Genomic DNA, 21,817 nt, shown 5'->3' with positions numbered 1-21,817 from the left:
GTCTCTTTTTATAATTTCTCAAGTTGGACATGCACTTCTCACACGATGGAGTGTCACTTTTTCTCAGTTGCATTTTCACGTTTTTTTTGTGGTTTTTTCGCTTTTCTATTTTTCGCGGAATTGTTTTCCAACAGTAACAAAAAATAAATTATTGGCTTTTAAAATATATGTGTATGTTTTGTGTATACAATATATAGAAAGAGCGTAGAACTTAAGGGTTACGATAACTAAACGTAAAGAATTATAACATGCCGGCAAGATTTTCGATTCATCATCATCATTCCATATCCTCTGATATCTTATCTCTTCTCAATTCATATCATAATATTGTGTAATCTGAATAGTACATTTAGAACTAGGGCTAAAATTAAAAACAAATTGTGATGTACAACACCGGAAATGTCAAATGGAAAATGGTTTTCCCCCTCGCAAAAGCGTTAAGGGACAAAAGGCGAAGGACAAGAAGAGCATTATTAAGGGGCGAGGGGGTAGAAGTTAAGGGGGATTACAATTAATAAACAATTAATAATAATATTGAGCATTGAACTCGTACTGTTCAAAATTGTAGCAATCGATGCGGAGTATTCGTAGTTTCAAGCAAAACTCGCGGAGAAGCTTCTGCTTGAATTCAAATAACATTGTACACAAAACATTTCGTTAATTAAATTAAACTGTTAATTATGGCAAACAAAGATTGTAAACGCATTCGAGCTATGCGATGGTTATCCCTATATCATATATATCTGTGTCTATATTCATACGAATGTTGCGATCTTTTCTGGTGCTACAGTTGATTATCGATTCTTGATTTAATAATTGTTTAGTTTTGAATCAACTTTCTCGGCTGATTATTGTTCTTTAGATATTTTTTTGTTTTTCAACAAATGCACACAAATGTTTTTAAAGTTGTCTTTTTTTTTCGATTTTGTTTTTGCCTTAGCTTGGACTTAATTAAGATTTTTATCAACATGTTTTATTGCAGAGTGTTCTTATCTCTAGGTGTATATCTAGATGTAAGGATTAATTACTTCGAGAGGGTTTCTACCAATTTTCTCGTTCGTCAAGGTTTTCCTTTCATTTTTTTGTGTACAGAGATCCTAATTATACATAACAGATAGGGTTGTGTGGGTGTGTGTGTGTGTGTGTTTGGGGAAGGGTAACGAGTTAGTTTTGAAACAGAAATATAGAACAAACGATTTGTGTTTTGTGTGGGTTTTTCAAAAATAATTTTAGAATTTATATTCAACAAGTAAAACGCTTAAGCCGAACATACAAAATGATTACAATAGATAGGCTACGTCTAGATGTCGTGTAGAGCTAATGCTTCCGTTAGATACACCTAAAAGATAGATTCTGTAACTCTTACTAGCCCTGGACCTAAGGTCTTAGCATTAGCAGGGGAGCGGAGACGAGACTTATTCCTACTGGACAGACACTGTTGCACTCCGCACATATATACTCGTTCACGAAGCGATATATGGGCATAAATACACGGTACGATTACGGTTACGATTACGATTACGTTAAGGATTAGGATTAGGGCTTACGATTAGGGCCTATAGACATAGCGAGAATGTAAAATTTGATCAAGCAATTTTCGATAATCTCATTGTTGCTAAGTAACTAATCCGAATTTAAAGTACATATCATTTTACATAAGTATTGTGGTTAGCATTTACTTCCGCAGCAACTCAACTCGGGTTTGTGTGTGTTCGAATCGCCCGACTTGATTTTGGGGTCCCATTACAATTACAACTACGATATTAGACTTAGGCTCTATTGAAAATGGCTTATTGAAACAACTTGTTGTGTCCGTGTTTTGTGTATTTTGAGTGTGGGAATGGGGAGCTACCCGTGTTGCCAGTGCTACTGGTTCGGCAGCTCCGTTAGCGTCACATCGTACAGGTCGTCCTCGATCTGTTGCACCTCCAGCAGGAAGATGTCCTCGTTGCAGTAGAACGATATCATGTCATCGTCAATTTTCGCAGTAATCCTGCAATGAGAATGCGGGTAATTATCGTTAGTTTTCCGATTGTTATTTACTATCGATAAATCAGTAGTACACCCATGCAAAAAGTTAGCACACGAAGTGAGTTAAAGTTTCTATTTTAGTCTATGCCATAATGATGTGAGGGGAAGGATGCATCCTGGTGGTGTATATCTTTCTGTGTGGGTGTATCTGTGTTTCTCTAGCTCACGAATCACGAATCTGTTAAACTTGCTTAGCTCTGCTTACTTACCCCTTCTTGTTTGTGCGATAAATGTTATTTATGCTCGTTGTTGAGATTTTGTATTTGTTTTCAATCTGCAATTGAGAAACGAGAGAAATATGATGTTTTGTCTGTTTTGTTGTTTCTGTTGCGGCTAAAATATTTCTCTTATAACTCGCTGGTTTTTCTTTGTGTAATTTTGTTCATTTCTGTGGTCAGCCAATCTATATACTATATATTTTTTTTTAGATTTTTGGGTTTTTCAATGTGTTCGCTGCCTCTACTCGTATCGTAAATTTTTTTGTGCTTTTGTGTGTGCGGAGTGTGTACGGAGAACAGATTTTTAGCAGGTGGTTCAGTGTATATACACGTGTACGAGCATATATACCTTGGATGAGATTTGATTATGAAATGGTTCGTAATTAGTTCCAACTACAGGTTACAAATTATCGAATTGCTTCGGGTGAGTAACGATTTATATTTAGCGTTTGAGATGTGGCTGATTTTTTAGTTGAGTTCACTTATGCTTTAGTCTTAGTCGATTAACGAATTGATTTTAGAGATTTTAGACATTTTGGCGCTTCGATTGTTTGATTTCTTTTCAGCGGATCCAATTAGACCAAAATGAACAAAATTACAGAAAAGGTGGTTAACCATTAGAACGAGTTTGGTTTGAATTGTTTTAGATTTTGGGACTGGGATTGGGTTTTTCTCATTTGGGGTTGCCTTTTGGCTTTTGAGTTTTAAGTGGGAGTTGGGGTTGGCGTGTGCTTACCGCATTCAGCAGGCCGATCGTGGTGGGCGGCACTACGTGAAGGGGCGTGTAGACCTCCTCGTTCTCCTGCCGCACGTACAACATCACGCGCTCCGAAGTGGGCGGGGTCATCCTGCCGCGCTTCATCGGCGGACCAAAGTCGGTCAGGGGTGTGCTGCTCAGCATGTTCTGGTCCAGTATGTGGTCCTTCTTATCGCTATATAAGATAATATAGAGTTAGGGAAAAAAGGGAACAAAATAGAAAGAAAATTATAGTTAGTTTGAATGTCGTTCTGGGGTTCCTGCACTCAGAAAATGAACTATGAATTCGGATTGGAAAGGATTTCTTATTCATATTATTTCTTGTGCCATTTATCCGAGTGCAGGCTATATCTTCTTGAATGGATGGACGATTTTTACTCACGTCTGCATGTCGGGCGGAAAGTGGTTGTGGAACTTGAGCGTCGGCGTGGCCACCTTCTGGCCGTGGAGCAGGAACGGGGAGGCTCCCTTCAGGTCCGGCGAGTCAGTCTCGTGGCCGTAGAAGCTCTGCAAGGACGAGTGCGAGTTGGAGTTGGAGTTGCCGTTGCTCAGGGGGTTGAATGTCAATCCGGAGCCAGCGCCAATGCCCGGCTGACCTACCTTCTCCATGTCCTCGGCGGGCGAGAACAGCACCGGCGGCTTGGCGAAGTCCTGCATGCCGTAGAACTCGGACCGATCCGTCACCGGATGGTACAGCTCGTCCAGCTTCTTTCTGCCCGTGGCGGTCATCTTTCGCTTGGCTGCCCGCCGCTCCTCGTCGCGCGTCTTTCGCTCCGCTCCCTAAAAAAACAGTTGGGAATTATAAGGATTTCAAAAAATACAATAAGAGTGCTGTAAAATAAAAAAGGTAAGCAATGTTTTCTAAGAAACTCTTTTAGGAGTATCCAAGTTTTAAGTAAATTTTATTATAAGGAAATAAAAATGCACTTTGGTACTTTAAAAACCACTAAATAAAGGAATGTTTTTGTATGAATCTTAATGGCATTCAATTTCAAATTAAAGAAAATTGAAATGCAGCTTAAGATCATTAAAGACACTAACTAATAGTGCGGACCATTAAACCCCATCGTTTTGGGACATTTTCAGATACCGCTTTTTTCGAGGCAGAAGCTTTGGAATTTCGAGTGCGTTGAAGACGCTTCCAGGTGGATTGCGAAAGTCCCACTCCCCCTTCTTTCCCCTCCCCCTTCCCGCCACTGCCACAATTCCCACTGCGCAGGCGCACAGGTGCAGCGGGGCCAGCGTGTAATTAGCAATCAATCAAATGCACGGATGCCACCTTTTTTGATATTTCTTTACTTATTAATTAAATTCATGTATGGCTGGCAGTGCCATAAGCTGCCTCGCCGCCGCTCGTTGCAGTTGCAAAAATCGCAGCCAGAAACGAGGAAAAAACTAAAAAAAAAAAAACAACAAAATACAGAGAAGTGAAGGAAAAATCAAAATAGCGAAAGAGAGAAACGAGTTTCTCGCCTGGGGAGCTGCGATGTCGCGCAGAGACAAAGCCGCCACCGCAGTGGATTTCTCAGCTGGAGTCTGCTGCGACTGCCACTTTTGGCAAAATGGTCTACACCGTTAGGGTCAGAGCCAAAAACGAAAAAAAAAATAGACAACGGAAAAAAATTACACAAAAAAAATGGGGAAAAATTATTATAAAATACTTAGAGATGCAGCATAAATATGCATACATAATAAATAATCTGGCGGCGCCTCGAACCATGCAAGAAAAGACTTTGTCTGGGCCAGCTGCCCACCTGCTTGTTGCCTGATTGCACACACACACACACACAGGCGCACGAGGCGCAGATCACACGGATGGCCATATAATATATAGTCTGTTGGCTACTTTGTCCGCCGGTGATTGCTAGTTTGCGTGTGCAGGCAGATGCAGCATGCAGCACTGCTGTTGTTGCTGTTGTTGCTGCTGCTGTTGCACTTTGCATTTGTAATTAAAAATCAGCAATTGAGCGATGGAAGGCAGGTGACTAAAGGGGTTTTACCAGGGGAGGGGCAAGTTGAAGGGGAAGGGGATGGGAGATACAACAGCAGCAGCACAGGAAGTGATATGTTGCAGCAATCTTCTGTTGCTGCTGCTGTTGCTGCCGCTTCTTGTGGCTCCATATTATGCAAGGATATCTGCGGGAACTACCTGCTCCTTAACCCACTACTGCCCCAACCCCTTGCCTCCTTGCCACCGCCCATTAACCCGAGTTCTTGTGCTTATCACAAGCATTTTAGCCTAGAGCCATGCATTCGATGTACATCAGGCATCCCAGCAAATGCGTGTGTCTGTACCTGTATGTATGTGTGTGTGTGTGTGTGTGTGTGGCATGTAAATAACTGTATTTTATTACTTTTATTTTATCTCGGCAGAAATATCGCCAAACTGGCAACTTGCAACCAGCTAAGGCGACGGCGTCTCGAATCGCCCAATGCGGTCAATGCTCGCCGCAGTCCAATACCTCTTTTATTTTCCCCTCCCCTCCCCTCCCCTCAGCTTCTTGCCCCACCGGAGCCTTCTCCTCGCCTCGCTTCTTCTTCTTTTCTCTTTTGGGAGTCTGTTAATCGACTTCAAAGTATGACGGAGATGGAGACGGAGGACACCCGACGACCAAGTGGGCAGCCACTTTTCGAGGAGGCGGGAGCCACATTACCATTAGCATTAACGTTAGCTAAATTCTATAATGATTCTGTGCTGATGGCGCAGAGAATTTCTCAAAGACTTAATCAGGAGGAAAAGCGGAAAATTCAGTTACAGAAACATGTGCTATAAAGTTAACTCCTGATCCTGATAAAAAGTTATGGATAAGCGGTTTCACCACTTGTAAATTGTTCTGGGGAAAGAGAAGACAATTAAATTGTGAAAACTTGTAAGCATTGATTTCCATTCAACTTGCTGTACAAGATGAGAACTTTAGTAATTACGGAACAACCCATAAAAATACCAGAGTTACTTAAGTTATTTAGCCCACTAATTTTCTTCGTTTTGGGGGAAAGTACCGCTCTGCACAACTCCAAAGATCCGAAAGGAGAGAAGAAACCAAAATGACAGTTATCCCGCAAGACAAAGCCTCCCAAAAGGTTTCCTTCCTTCAACATTGTGAGCATGCGGCAGAATTTCTCGTAATTTTGTATCTTTTTGGCCCTGCCCCCGGGGCGAACTTAAAGATTCATAATTGGCGACTGTGGCCCAGAGGTGCCAAACGACGCAACTGCAACTGAAACTGCAATTGCAGTGAAATCAAAATTTCTGAAATCCCAAAACATACAGAGAAAATAAAAGGGAGACCGGGGCGAAACCAAAATAACGTGGTACGCGAAATTTAATTGATACATTTACCGATAAACACACGCTGGCCAGCAAAAAGGGCCGGCCCCAAAATGTGAAATATAAGCCCGGCGCGATAGCGATATGGCCATGGTTACAGATCGCTGGATCGCTGGATCGGTGGTTTGGTGGTTCGGTGGATCGGTGGCTTGTAAAGGGTACAGGGCCTCCGTACAATAAAAGCCATGTCCAAACGGAGGCCCAGGGACGAGGATGTGTGTAATGATATGAGAAAATTAAATTGGAAATCCACGAAATGATTTATTAATAAACCCCATCAAGCGAAAAAGTGAAGGGTTCGCATAAAGGCGAACCCACAGATACGAAAACAAGGGCATCGAAAGGATGTGCGGTGTGTGCAAGTATGTGTGTGTGTGTTTGTGTATTTGTATGTTTGTATATGCTTGTTGGCCATTTACTTTTGGACGCGTTACGCTTTCCACTAAAGGCCAAGCTGCCTGACTGACGGACAGGCACTGCCGGTGCCCCCAATTCGATAAAAGCTGCAGCCACATCCGAAGGAGAAGCGGCAGCAACAAGTGGCAGATACACAGTGCACTGGGAAACTAAGTTTTAATTTGCTATAAAATATTTTATAATAATCTTTTCATAGTTCCAATTTATATAGCATACATTTTGACAGCTTTCGAAGTGATTTTAGAATAAGAAATAAATTAATAAAAAAACCTTTTGTTGAAATAAACTATTTCAATTTCAATTTCCTAACTTGTTCATTATTGTGCTAAAGTAGTTTTGAATTTCGTTATGATTTTTATTGAAAAACCTAGTGATTATTTTGATCACGTTGTTGATCTTTTTCTGACCGTGTAATGCAAACGAAGCTGCACGTAGCCGCTTTTAGTTAGCTCATCAACCTGTTGCACGTGGCAGAGGGAGCCCCGTTTGCTCCTGTGTGCGTAATTGCCGGCATAGGGGAGCCTCTTGGGCAGCGAGAACTTGCGACTTGCAACAGTGGGGAGAACGAAATCACTTACCTTATCGCAGAAGACCTTTATCTGACAGTAGCCGCGGTGGAAGACCGCCGCATCTCTGGGGTCCTCGAATGTGTCGATTTGTACGTGCAGCGGCAGGCCCTGCAATATGGAATAAACAGAATCCGTATTAATATCACAATGCCCGTATCATTCAAATTGCCCGGAGGGGGCAGTTAAGAGTTGCTGCTGCCGCCGGACACCAATCGCAGTTGCAACAACAACAGCAACATCAACAACAACAACAGGAGAAGCTAAAGCAAAGCAAAAGCAACTTGCAACAGCTGCAATTAGCCGTTGTCATTTGGGCTGGGGGGCGTGGCCGGAGCCTGAGGGGCGTGGCTGGGGTGATGTTAAACTGCCAACATCCGTTGGGCGAGTGTGTGTGCAACATGTCGTGGCAAGTGCATAATTTGATTTGCCTATTGCCCACACTCGCTGCCACACGGGGAAAAAAAATGATTTAAAATAAGTATTAGTTAGTCCCTTTTCTGATTCTGAATCTTTAAAAAGGTTGGGGTATTCAAAAGAAAGTTAAAAAGTTTATATATTTTGTTGTATCTTCTGTTTTAATTCACAAATTAAGAGGAAGATAATATATGAACTTAATTTCTGTGGTTTAGCAGTAAATGATTAACTTGGTTTAAATTAGATTAGGAATTAGTACAATTTTAAATTGAAGTCTAAGTTCTAGTGAGATTTTTTTACTGTGCAAGCTCCACTGTACCTGCCAGAGCGCTCTTTTAATGAAAAGCAACGAGTTCTGCCTGTGTTTCTGTCAATGAAATATCAGACTTAATGTACGCATTACAACTGCGGCCAGGAGGATGTGCAATCCGCTTTGGCTTTATGGGGAAAAGGGAGGAGAAGGGGAGGGAGGGAGGGAGGGAGGGGATGAAGTGGGCGGGGGCAGGTGGAGAGGTGAGGCAGGTGGCAGAAGAAATCCCCTGCCTACGTAGCATCAGTCTGACCGTTGTCAAGACGACTGCTCTGCTCTGAATGCTGATCACATGAAAACGAGGGGCAAGGAGCTCTTCCCGCTTCGATCTGGATCGCTGGATCGCTGGATCGGTGGATCGCTTCTCTGGCCGCATTGATTCGCCATTAACAAGTTGGCATTAAATTGGTTATTACTTAACCCATCAAAGGCGATGTGGCTGACTTGAATTTCATTTATAGGAAAGTGGTCACAATTATTTTTCTCCGAGAAACTTATTTGGGTTACTTGTACACAAAGGAACGTGCTAAAACTTAATTAAATAAACTCCAAGGAGAAATAAAGAAAAAGTAGATCGATTTTAAAGAGATGTTATTTAAATAAATTTAATTTAAACTTAAATTAATAATAATAAATCAATAAGAAATAGTAAACTCACCTTGACTCCCTTTTGACTGCTGAAATCCGTGCTCAAACACTGAACCGCAATGTTGATCTGTTTCGAAATGAAAAAAAAACATACATGAGAAAAGAAAAGAGAAACAGAGCGATGTGAGAAATGCCATAAAATATACAAATGTAAACAATTATGAACATAAAAAGAAATTATATCGGATGACAAAAACTGAAATGCGTCTGCTATTAGAAGGCAATTGTTTTCTCTCTATTAAGTCGATGTCCTCTTTATGCCCACGACAGTTTAAAACATTCCAACGCACTCGGAAAGAGGAAAATAAAGACAAAAAACAGAAAAAAACAGAAAAAAAAGCAGAAAAAATAAAATCGCCGAAGGAGAGACAATAACAAGGCAATACACAGAGGACCATGGACCATGGACCGGGCCAATAAGATGGCCTGGAATTGAGGAATTGAGGAATCGCGGAGGGGCCTTTAAGCCAAGTAACGAGCCAAGTCGAGCCGCGACTTTGTATCGCATCCAATTCATTTTTAGTTCGACTTCAATTCAGTGCAAGGTGTGTGCATTCGTATGTATCTCGCTGCGTATGTATCTGTATCTCGTATGTGTGTGCTGCGGCATTTTAAGCATGCCAAGTCCGAGTTTGAGTCGAAGTCGAAGTCGAAGTCGGAGTTTGAGTTCAGTTTGCCAGACGGACGACGGACAGCAAAAAAATAAAAAGAAAATCCATCAACGCAAAAATACCAAAGGAAACAATCTTAATGGTAAAAGTGCAGCAGTCACAGTCGCAATATCCACATCCACCATCCATGCACCATCCACCGTGCACCGTGCACCGTGCAACGTGCAACATCCAGAGACCGAGATGTGGACGAGCAGTATTTAATGTGAATAATTAGCGGGCGCGTACCATATAAGCGAAAAGCGAGGGGCGAAGCACCTGCGTGTCGGTGCGTACGAAAGTTTTGCCGCTGGGAAAGGCAGTATCTCACAGATACACAAGCACACACACATACAAAAATGGAGATACAGATGCAGCTAACGGCACAAAACGAAATCGACATTATGCGAAGTCTCGAGCCAAGTCGATCCAAAAGGCGACTCTCTCTCCGCGAAGACGATGATGTCGCCGGGATTAACATCTCAGCGCGTAAACAATTTGTAAATAAAAAGCTCTATCAAATGCGAGTGGGCGGGGTGGGGGTTTTTTTTAGAGGGGGAAATGCACTTATGGTCAGCCAGTTAATAACTGCTGACCAATTTGGCAGCCTGCACACACAGAAGTCACTGAACTTGAATGAAAATCAATTCGGTTTTGGCATTTGTTTTTCACAATTTTTCCAACATTTTTCCTGCGGCATTTGAGCCGGGTTAAATGAACACTTGGCAAAACAGAGGCCACCATTTGATGGTATTTATGTTAATTATAAACGTTCAATAAAAATGTGAGAGAATGACGCAATAAGCATGGGTGTGTGGGAAAATAGGAAGTGAAATAAATTAAAATCAATATTTTAGTGTATATATTATAGATAACATTCTATTATCATTCCAAAATTAATTAGCAAAGAGTAATAGCTAATATTGATCTCAAATTATTTCAGAAATATTATTGAGAAAAGGAATTTAAATAGAAGACATGCTTTTCTCTCTCTGCAAGTGGGCGGCGCTTGGCAAAAGGATAAGGCGACAGCTGTAACCACGGCGTATACGTAATTCGAGGGCTGTCTCGCGCACTGGTCGAACTGCTGGCGCTTGTTGCAATAGAATTGCAAATATTTTCCAGCGATTAAAATGCTTGATAATTGCTAAATTAAAACGCGGTGGGAGCCCGCTCGATCTGCGGTTAGCAGCCGAAGCAAAAGGCTAAAAAGCCAGCCAGTTAACTCGACTCAGTCGCAGTCGCAGTCCGAGTCGCAGCTTTAGTTCCAAGCATTTGCGAGTAAGTGATTAAAACTAAGTGTCATAAATAAATAAATGCATAAATTATTCTTTTGAAAAAAAAATCAAACACACACACTCGCACACATCCGCTGTGAGGGGGAAAGAGAGGGGGAGAATGCCGGACGGCGGGCGACAGAAAGGGATGGCCGCAATCGACTCAATCTGAAGCTGAAGCTAAAGCTAAAGCTGAGGCAATGGCGACGCTGGCTGAATAATTTGCGTTTTACTCGCAATTGAAAATAAATCAGAAATTAATTCTTTGCTCACACACAGGCACACACACACACACACACAAAGGCTGGCGGAGATATAGAGAGGATATCTGCTATCTCCGTCTGCTTCATAAAAGTGTCGCGCTTAATTTTTGCGATTTTTTTTTTCATTTTTAATTGAGGCGGCGCTCGAAGCAAACAAAATGGTTGAGAGGGAAAAACACATAAAAGCACACAGAAGTTTTAAAGAGATAATGACTTGGAGATACCCTGTAATTGTTTAATAGTTCTAAATGAGTAGAGAATTGTCTGCATTGTATGCTTGATAATGAGGAAAGGTTTTGAAACTGATCAAATAACTTAGAGCATCGATTTCTCAAGAAATCATAACTCTCCTTTTAATTATGTTAGTACTGATTTTAGATAGGATTTGTGATTCCTTATTATTTATATTTTTATTATACAGTTTCTTTAATTTAAAGCTGTTAGATCCAATAGAAGTACAGTTTTGTTATTGTGAAAGAGAACACATTCAGTTAGGAACCCCATCTTTCTTTATAAGCAGAATGTTTCTAAATTAAAGGGTATCCGAAAATTCCATAACTGCAATGGTTCTAGAAATGAGATCTAGAATGGGCAGAACTTACCTTGGCGGAGCTCTCCAGCGGATTCCAGTAGACGGCGATGGCATTGTGCGACACTTCCTCGATGCAGCCAACGAGGCCAACCGAGTTCTTTGTATCTGGAGAAGAAGAGCAGTCGGAGCGGATAATCAGCGGGGGTTGGGGGGTTCGAGGGGGGGAAATCGGGGAGGTAGAAATGCGAAGGGGGAAGGAGAATGGGAAAGGAGGTAAACAGAGGCGAGAGCTCGGACATTGGAAAATATGTTTGTATTAACAATTAAGGAAATTTCTGCGTTGCCATCCAGTGACAAGTGCCTAATGAGTTATGTTTGATGGGCCAGGCAGCAGCAGCAGCAGCAGGAGCAGCAGGAGAAGCAGAAGCAGCCGGAGTTGCTGCTGTTGCAGTTGCCCCATGTTGCAGCCGCCACCGAGATTATCTGCAATCAAACAAACGGAGCGCAGTTGCTGCCGCCGCGCGATGCGCGTTTATCAATGTCATAACTCTCCTGGAACGTTGCGGGCCTTTCAATAAAAAGCAACAATTTACTGCTAGAAATACTAGACAATACAAATGGACAGTCCGGCATTCGACGCTGCTGGACTTCTCCTTCGATTTGGTTGGGGGGAAAGCAGGGATTGGGGGTTGGGGATTGGGGATTGTGGATTGGAAATTCGGAATGGGGAGGGGATGGGGTTTACGCACCTGCGTCCAAGATCCTCTGCTTCACGGAATGCTGACGACTGTGCCAGAATTGCCAGGCCTTGATCTCGTCTTCGGGACTCTTCTCCTCGCGGAACATTAGCATGATCACACTCTGTGTCGGCCAAATAAAACAGAACGGAACAGAGAAGAAAGCAAATATGGTTATTAAACTAAGTGCGGGCTAAGTTAAGATGCTACTAAAAATTAACTCATTTCAATTATGGTCTTCCCAAAGAGGAAGCACTAAAAGTAAAGCCTTGCAAATGGTTTTTTTGAGAACGGAAATTCTTAAAATAATATTGACTTTTAAATATTTCACTTTGAGTAAAAAACTTTCTTTCCCAATCCTATTTTTATATTGAAATTTAAATCCAAACCGGTTTATGGTAATTCTAGAATTAAATTCACTAATGAAATGTGGGTTTCGTGTAGATTTGATTTTATCTCTGTAATTGAAAAAGTAAATCTTAAAAATAAACAGCCGTAGTAAAAATCTCATTCCCAGTTTCGTTCATTATCCTTGATCGGGAAAGCGATCCGTTAGAAAATTGATCTTTATCTCCGGGGAAATGGCATGTCCTTCGCTGATATTTTCCAGACATCATCGTAATCCGTTTATACTATCCCGAGAATGGGTTCCCTAGACCTGGGTTCATTGCTCTGACATATATGCGTTGTGACACTCGACTCACAACTCGGCGGATCGCACCCTACGCCCTAAAAGTCAAAAGGATTAGGCCCTGCGAGGACAAAAGGACGAATTCGATTTAGCAGAAAAACGTCCAACACACTCAGTGTCTTCTGCTCATCGCGGTCCCATTGTTTTCCCAGCATTTGCATTTTTTCTCTATCATTTATGTGTCTATTTTTTACATTTTGAATAATTAAGGAAGCGCACAGATAGCGAAAGAGTTCCCAAAAAAAAAAAAAGGAAACTAAAAAGGAAACTGTTTCGAAATTGCAAGCAACCCCTGCGAAGATCTTCGATTTTCTTGAGGAGTCGGGGTTTAACTGATTACAGCGTAAATATTTTTGTGTGTTTTCTTCGGGTCTGTGGAGGTCTTTACATATTCATGGGCTAATCAGCTCGTAAATTATACTCTGTTTTTTCCCCCGATTCGGGTCGCATTTTCTTGGCTCCGATTTTCCCCGTTAGAGAAAATGGACACTGCTCGCGATTGGGTTATGCAAATGTTGGGAAGTTGGTGAGTCTCTCTGCTTTTTGTCGGGAAAGGAAAAGGGCGCGCAGCGCTAAACAAATAAACTCGTAAATTAATTTTGACACTTTTTTGTCGAGCCTTGCAAAATATGGCACTTTTATGGTAATCTGAGAGCCGATCGACCCAGTCGAGAACTTGAGAAGCGGAGGGAAGCCTAAGCTCGTATCTGAAGATCTACGCGTTTCATTTGGCTTCGTTTCTTCAAGTTTTTGTTGCAAGTTTCGTTCGTTATTCATGTTCTTCATTCTTTTTTTTTTTTATCGCACTCTTTGCGTATGCAAATGACAGGGAGAAGGACTCAGACTCGGATTTGGATTCGGATTTCTTCAATTTCAATTGTGTTTACTTAGCCTCCAGTTCCGCTTCCCGTTTCCTCCTCCGGCGGAATAGATTTCCTCAACCCATTTACCACTTTCAACTGTAACTTTGATGTCATTCTTGGGCTCTCAACGGTTCGGTTTTCAATTTGCATTTGCATCTCGAGACGCTCACTCATTTAAGCTTATCTGATTGATGATGTTGACGGGTCCTGCTCCTACTCCTTGAGCGATCGTCCTGAACAAACATTCGTCGTGAAAGAGCGCTGCTGCCGGCAGCAATTTGCATTGAGCGGAATATTCAAATTCCCGATCGCCCCGGGGGAAATCGCTTTCGCTTTCTCAGTATCATTTATCATTGCGCCGTGCCCTTAAGCAGGATATGGGATGGGTGTAATTGAGCAAAGGGTTGGCGATCGCCGATCGCACCTCGGGGTGGCTGCCTTCAACAGGACCAAGGATCTCAAGACAAGCCGACACAGATTCCCTGACAAATCGCCCTGGCGACGAAGGAAAGGGGTTGCCCCCGGGCTGATTTTCCCATTTTCTGTTCATCAGTTGGTGTGTTGTTCATCAGTTCGTGTGGTGTTGATGGCATAAACAAAACACACCGAAGAATGGAAAACAAGCAGCACGAACTTGATTGACAAGGGGAGCTTTCCATAACCCTATGACTATACTATATAGGTAGAGTATATAGGATTGGATCCTACCTTGACGGTGGTGTTCTTGATGGGCTTTTCCGCATCGTGCACGTACTCCAGCGTGATTCCGTAGAACTGACCCTTGTTGATGTAGGTGATGCGGTCGTCCTCCCGCCTCTGCGACGAGCTAATGGGGCTCTCCAGGTGATAGCGGAAGCCCACGTTTGTGAAGCTGTTTTTGGGATAGAATAGTTGGTAAACAGATTATAATTGCATTATTTATTAGGTAGGTATTGGTATTTATTGGGACTTAATGGTAGAGTTAGGTAATGGTTAAGATTGTTTTTATTGAATGATAATGTGTGTGATATCATAATACCTACTCTTTTTGTAGTCCAAACTCTTAAGCTTAAACTTCAAAAAGAAATCACAAACAAATAAACTGAAAAATATTCATAAGCATTCGGAATAAATTTGCTATTGAGTGGTAAAACATATTCATAATCTTCTTAAGTCTTTTCTTTAGAGTGAAATAGGATAGTAATGTTTGCAACAAGGTATAGTTAATTTGGTAAAATTAATTTGCAACCCAACCATTTTATAAAAGTATATAAAATATTTATATATTATTATATATTATTATATATTATTATATATTATTATATATTATTATATATTATTATATATTATTATATATTATATTATATATTATTGTTGTAATACTTACATTTTTGGTATTTGGATTTTGTCGGCATCGTTCTGGCGACCAAAGTCGTGCCAGGGCCGCGATCGCGTGGATCCGTTGGTGCTCGTGTCCACCAGCGAGGTGGTTGGACTGTTCTGGCTGCCATGAACCACTGTCCGCTGCTGGATGCTGTTCACACTCACCGGAATGGTGCCATTGGCATCGATCAGCGTGCCCGGCTGACACAACTCCGTGTAGTCGAAGGACTGTTGGGGATTGGAATTAAGTAAATAATAGTTAAGAAAATGTAAAATAAAATGTGAAAACATGTATGTTAATGTACGTAAATGTGCAATATACAATAAAAAGTAATAAAATATTTTTATAAATTTAAATACTAATTACTACCTTTATGTTATAGTTTTCTATTTATCAAGTTTTAATGGACACGACACGCTTCAGGCAAACACTCTACTATCTGAACTACTTGAACTCTCCTTTGTGGTTTCTGATTTGTAATTGGGAGTTCATAAGGTTAAAATAGACTACCTCTAAGTTATGGTTATATATTATATATTCTACCAAACATTAGGTTTAATGGACACGCAACGCATTACATTTTAGCTACAATTAACTTAAATTCAGGATTAATTGATAGATTGATCAGTTTTTTGGGGTTTATCTGGGGCTCTACCTGTTGTATATTGTTCTGATCCCGCGGCGTGATGGCATCTGTTCCGATGCCCGAGTCCGGACTGGGCAGATCCACCGTAAGACCCGCCGCTGTGATGGCCTTGGCGTAGAGGGGCGTGGCGCCTCCGTTGCTCTTCCCGTCCTGCGAGTGGTGCTGTTGCTGCTGCTGCTGGTGATGTTGCTGCTGCTGTTGCTGCTGCTGTTGCTGGTGGTGGTGCACGCTGGTCAGCACGGTGGTGGTGGCGGGCGGGGGAACGCTGCCGGCGAAGCGGCCCTCGTAGGTGACCACTCCGCCGGGCTGCGACACGGACACGTCCACATCGCCATATAAAGATCGAGCGGTGCTGGCCGGGACGTAGCCACCTTGGCCGTCCGGCGCAAAGTACTCGCGGTAGTAGGAGGGCTCCGCGATGAAGGTGGTGGTGCTGGTGGGCGGGGGGGCCGGGGGGCAGGCGGCTGGCCGTGTACATCCCATAGTCGTTGGCCGAGATATAGGGACCCGGACTGGGGCTCTGCGCCTGCATGGCCACGCCCCCGCCTCCGGCGGCTCCGGCGGGACCCGCACCGCCGCCCGCTCCGCTCGCCGTGCTGGGATGTGAGGTCTGCAGGTGGTTGTGGGTGGGTTCAAGGTCACACGTGGCTCTAAATCGCTCTAAATCGCCGCCCTCGCCGCCGTTTCTCACCTGTAGATAGATCTGTGTGCCGCCCGTGGTTGCATACATCTCGAGTCTGGGCGATCCTAATCCTCTCTCTGGTTCTGATACCTCTTCCTCTTCCTCCGATCCTGATCCCGATCGCAGTGGTGATCCTGATCCAGATTCTGGCTCCGATTGAGTGCGGCTGCTGGGCCTTTCAGCTTCACTTGCCTGCAGGAAACATTTGGGGTTTCGTTTGTCTTATTTTCTTGGATCACTTGAAAACCTAAGATTGTTTGGAACAGAAATCCAATGGCTGGGCAACTGATCGATTGGTCAGGAACCCAGCGAGCCACCAAAGACATTCTGTCATTGTGGCTAATAACCGAATAGTGATTGATGAATGCTTTTGGCCAGCGCAGAAGGTCGCCGAAGAAACCCCAGAAACGAGGTGACAAAATAGTGCGTACGTTCTTTGGGCCATGATTGTGTGGATTTTTCTTTCAGCCATGATTCATACAACAACAGCGATCAGCAGCCAGCAGCTTATTGAATATAACGTCAACAAGTACAGTTTATAATAAAAGGCTATAAAAAATGGTGTATACGAAGTCGAAATGAAACAGTCTCAGTCAGCAATCTCCGTTGTTGTCGTCGAGTGGAAAGAAACCAATTAAAAAATATACAGAAAAAAAGCGCGAAAAAAAATCAACATTTATATACGGCTCGTATATATGCGGACTGAAATATATATACATTTGGATATATGCATATGTTAATTATTATTGTTTTTTTTTTTTTGTTTTTTTATTGGCCGCCCGAAAATGTCAAACGTTTTTGGAGACAAACGCACGAAGCCAAATGAGGTAATACAGAGCAAAGTGTGGTCAAGTCATGTCTTTGGCTATATGTCCAGAGGTATATATAGACATCGGGCGACTGAGATCGGAATTAGCAGCGAGCTGCTGATTGCCTTTGGTCTAAAGAAAGTGAAACCCCAAAGAGTCGCAGGTCCAGCCGAAAGACGTCACTATTTGGCTGGCCTTTGATCGAAACCGGTTGCTGGCATTTGGGCCTTAACTTTTGGGGGTAATTTTTGTTACACTTTTGGCCAGAGTCTCACACACACACACACACACACACACTAAAGAACCCTTGTAATAATTTATGGTCTTTACTTTGATTATTTCGACTAAGTTTTCTTGTGAGCGCCGACCAACTGATTTAAATTTATACAGACGACAGTGGCTTGGATTTTTTTGGATTCCATTTTTTCTTTGTGGTCGGAGAGTCTTGTATATTTTAGCATCAGTAAAAGATTCTAGCTGCGAGCTAATTAAATTTGTTCATCGAAATCAATTTGCATTTTAAACTTTTAACGTGCAACGTCAGAAAAGGCCTTGACGAATCCGATCGACGATCGACGATCGATCCACCGGAGCAGAGACAAAGATACTTTGTTGCTGTTGGAATTCGATTTTCGGTGTTTCGGTCTTTCGGCTTTAACTTTTGGCTTTTGTGGTGCGTGTGTCTCTGACTCTCGGCTCAATCGCATCCGAATCTTTGGGCTTTGTTGTTGGCAGCGTATTTAGCCATATGCTATAACTGAGCTATCGGTTATGAGCCGTGCGGAGCTGGGCTTTTAGAATTATGCTAAACAGCGACCAGCGTCAAACGATTCTGGCACATATTTATGTATGAGGAAGGAATAAAAAACACACCAAAATCACCAAAAAAAACTAGCAACAATAAGTAGCGAGACAAAGGAAAAAATCACAAAATATTTAAATAAAGCCAATTAACTATTTTAATGCCTTTTGGAATGATAAAAAGTGAAACTTTTTTCTTCTTCGGCCAGCGTTTTATGAATATCGTTAATTCTCGGAAATAAAGTGAACGAAAAGCCGAGAAAAACAAAAAACATCTTCGTATATGGATGCGAATGAACAAAAAGACAAAAAAAAAAAAAAATTGTTTTGCATTCATAAAATATTTTTTAATGGTTCCTTGATGTTGTAATTGTGGTTCTCGGTAAGGAAAACCCATGACTAACAGCCCTCTAAAAGTACTCAGTTTTGTTGGAAATTTACTAGATGTCGGCGCTTAATTTCAGTTAAACTTTTAGCAAGAGCAACAAACCTTCAAGGTTGTTTTCCATTTGTTTGAGATAGCGCTTCAACATCTTCCTTATTGCTTATCAATACTGAAGAATTATGGTTGGAAAAATCTCTGTTGTTGTTTTGAAAAGCGCATTTGTTTATTCAATTAATCAATCTGCTCGTTGGATCATTGTCTTTGCAATTATCTTGTTAGATCATTTAGGCTTTCCATTAGTAATTGACTTATTATTAATAATGCTTTCCGGTTTTGAACGCTCTTCTTACGACTCGAGTTCTTGGAAGCTTATTAATATTTTGATTTTATTTATTTTCAAACAAGAAATGTTAAGCCCCTACATATTCATTGAAAAATCTCCAAAATCTTTTAATGTCTTTCACATGTTCAGTAATTGAGTAAACAAATAAATAAAATTCAGTTTATAGAAATTCTCAGATGTTGACTCACTGAAGTATCACATGATTCACTTTAGGAAACGAAAGAAATCCTCTTATCGATTTGAGAAATGGCCCATCATCACGATAGATTCCATACATTGTTTGGCGAATCAATTTAAAGTGGGAAATCCGCCGATCGGAGCGAACAACTGATAAGCCAAACGGAGATTTGGAGCAATTAGAAAGGCAGCCGATGAGGCAATTGGATGTGGCGATATATCTGCACCTCTTTATATAGAGCAGCGAGAGAGAGTTGTTTGGCTAATCCGAGATCTAAATGCCAGTGTCTAATGATTACACTTTCCGGTGCCCGGAGAGCAATAAATAAATTGCCAAGAGTACTAAATTGATATGTTTTCCGATTCTCGGCTATAAATTAAGTTGGCGAAACCTTAGACTTTAAACTATGGTGATTGCGATTGCGCGAGTGCGAGTGCGACTGTGTGTATGTAAATTAATAAGACAAATATTAAGAATAATTAACTGTCAATGCAACAAATGCACAATAAATTAGAGTGCATGCAAATTGTGCACCGACTGTGGCAATTTAATGTTTATTTGCAATATTTTTTATTTTTGTTTTTCGCTGGTAAGCAAATTAATGCCCAATAAAAACGGAGACGGCAATTAAGCCGCGCCGGATTCTGCTCAATGAATTTTATAAGCCGCACTCTCCGGCAGCCACAACAGCCACCCACTCCCCTCCTCCGATCTTCGATTCTTGGCCTTAGCAAATGCGCGCCAAACAAAAGACTTAGGCAGCGAACTTGTTCGCCGCGTGGGCGTTGAAAGGCAACGCGTTGCGCCCACACAATGTTGTTGTTGCTGCAACTGCTGTGTTGTTCTGCTGTTGTTGATGTTGCTGTTGTTGCTGTTATTGCTGTTGTTGCTGTGCTGCTGCGCGTGCGCTGTTGTTGTTTGATTCATGGTTTTGATTTGGCTCGCAGGTGGATTGGCGATATTGATATGCCACAGAATATTGCACTACTTCTGCCCACATTCCAAGCAAAAGGTATTCTGTACTCGGTATTCAGTACTCGGTATTTGGTATCGGTATCACTCACACTCACTGTCTATATAATTTGTTTGAGATCCCCTCCGGTCGATCGGTTTTCGGTTACAATAAATATGATGTTACGGATCGCGGCGATTCAAATAGCGGCGATTCGAGGCGGCTATTACGGAATCGGATTCGAAAGCGATACGATCCTACTCCGACAGCGTGATACGACTGACTAAAGGCCGCCGATCGCTGCCAGGTATGACAGCCGCTGCGCAGTCGCCAGTCGCCAGTCGGCAGACGGCAGTCCGCAGTTGCGTCGGCCAGTTGGAACACAGATACACACGCACACACGCGCACACAGCGTCAGCCGTCTCTCATATCAGTTCAAAATGGTTGGAATCCGCGCCTGTCGCAATATTCTGAGCGGCCACGAAAGAAGGGATGAGGGGAGGGGAGGGGCGGGGCGGGGAGAGAGGAGCAGGAGGGGAGGGGAGGGGCCGGACAGGGCGTTGCAGCTGCTGCAGCAGCAATATTAAAAAATAGCTGCACTTGCTGCATAAAGTCTCACTTCCCTAAGCTGAATCCAAAGCTTAAAGAAGATTTAAGTGGCAGAAGCAGTATGAGAAGAATTCATTCATAAGTTCGAATCTGAAGTTCATGAAGAGTAACATACTTTAAGTTTTTCGGCTTACTTTTAAAGATTGTAAACAAAAGGATCCAAAATACATGCAATTATAACTATCCTCGTTATGTAATTTTGGATTTATTTAAGATTTTAAATACTGGTTATTTGAAACCCAACTATTATTCATAAAATGTATTATCATTTGCATAGGATTTCAAGAGTGAATTTCAAAATTCCTGTCCTTTACTTATTTTTATTCATCATTTTGCCTCTTTTTTGGGCAGTAGCTGATTCGCTTTATGCAAGTTCGACTGTAGCTGCACTTGCTGCAGTTATTGCTGCCAAATCGAAGCCAGGTCGAAGGAAAAGGAAGGCGATCGGCCGGAAGTTCGCACTTATCGCTGGCGATTGTCGCCCAGAGTTTGCCACTGCAATTTCCCATTTAATTATGGTCGTTCCTTTTTTCTTTGCGTGTGTGTTCGACGGGAGTGTGATAAAGCGTAGAGCGCCTTTCGAACATTCCGCTTGCAACACGCAACTCGAACCTGCGAAAAGGAAGCGAGGTTCGAAGCGAGAGCGGAATGGAGCTATGGCAGAACGCCTGTGTGAGAGCGAGAGCACCATACAAATCACGTACGCACACACACGATCGTATAACAGCTTATGGGTGTATAACAGTTGGCCGTGCAGCCCAAAGCCCCGTTGTTGTTGCTGTTGCTGGAATTGCTGATGTAGCTGTTGCTGCTACTGTTGTTGTTGCTGCTGCTGTTGTTGCTGTTGTTGTTGCTGTTGTTGCTGTTTCAATAGAACCGAATGAACGACGACGACACGACAACAAAAACGACGCTGATTCGTATTGGCTGCAGCCACTAATACTCATTGCTCACTCACACCAGCAATTGACAGACCAATTGCAGGTCTGTTAGACAGCAGCAACAACTATGTACATCGGCAACAAAAACAACCCGAACGGCAGCAACATCAGCTAGCTGCAAAAGCAACAACAGCAACAACCAAAGATCGTTAATTGATGTAGCACACAGGATGCGCCGCTGATTGGGGTTGTCCACTCCGCTGATGATGATTGTGAATGGGCAGTTGGGATACGGAATATGGCAATGGGTTTGGGAATGGGTGTGGGAATGGGAGTGGGAATGGGAGTATGCGACGCGGAATGGGTTCGCATGGGCTGCCGATCTAAGCCAAAGCTTATCCGCAAGCACAAATTAATATTGCATATTGCATGCAATATACACGGAGAGAAATACAAGAGTCGC

General features: G+C 42.4%; 1 protein-coding gene across 1 annotated transcript in view; it reads right to left on the bottom strand.

The window, feature by feature from the left end:
- Positions 1–151: 151 nt before the first annotated feature.
- LOC108093825 (protein grainyhead) overlaps positions 152–21,817 on the bottom strand; it is a 42,573-nt gene continuing 20,907 nt past the window's right edge. The window contains 14 exon segments of the mRNA XM_017194145.2: positions 152–1,993; positions 2,241–2,305; positions 2,986–3,181; positions 3,389–3,513; positions 3,607–3,786; positions 7,330–7,428; positions 8,703–8,759; positions 11,485–11,579; positions 12,164–12,275; positions 14,414–14,576; positions 15,072–15,295; positions 15,724–16,161; positions 16,163–16,324; positions 16,406–16,588. Coding sequence (XP_017049634.1) covers positions 1,867–1,993; positions 2,241–2,305; positions 2,986–3,181; positions 3,389–3,513; positions 3,607–3,786; positions 7,330–7,428; positions 8,703–8,759; positions 11,485–11,579; positions 12,164–12,275; positions 14,414–14,576; positions 15,072–15,295; positions 15,724–16,161; positions 16,163–16,324; positions 16,406–16,588 — 2,226 coding nt within the window. The 3' untranslated portion in view covers positions 152–1,866.

This window comes from Drosophila ficusphila, unplaced genomic scaffold, assembly GCF_018152265.1.
Source record: "Drosophila ficusphila isolate 14025-0441.05 unplaced genomic scaffold, ASM1815226v1 contig_414, whole genome shotgun sequence".
NCBI classification, from domain to species: Eukaryota; Metazoa; Arthropoda; class Insecta; order Diptera; family Drosophilidae; genus Drosophila; species Drosophila ficusphila.
Note: the sequence above shows the minus strand (reverse complement) of the source record. Positions and strands in the feature narration are given on the sequence as shown.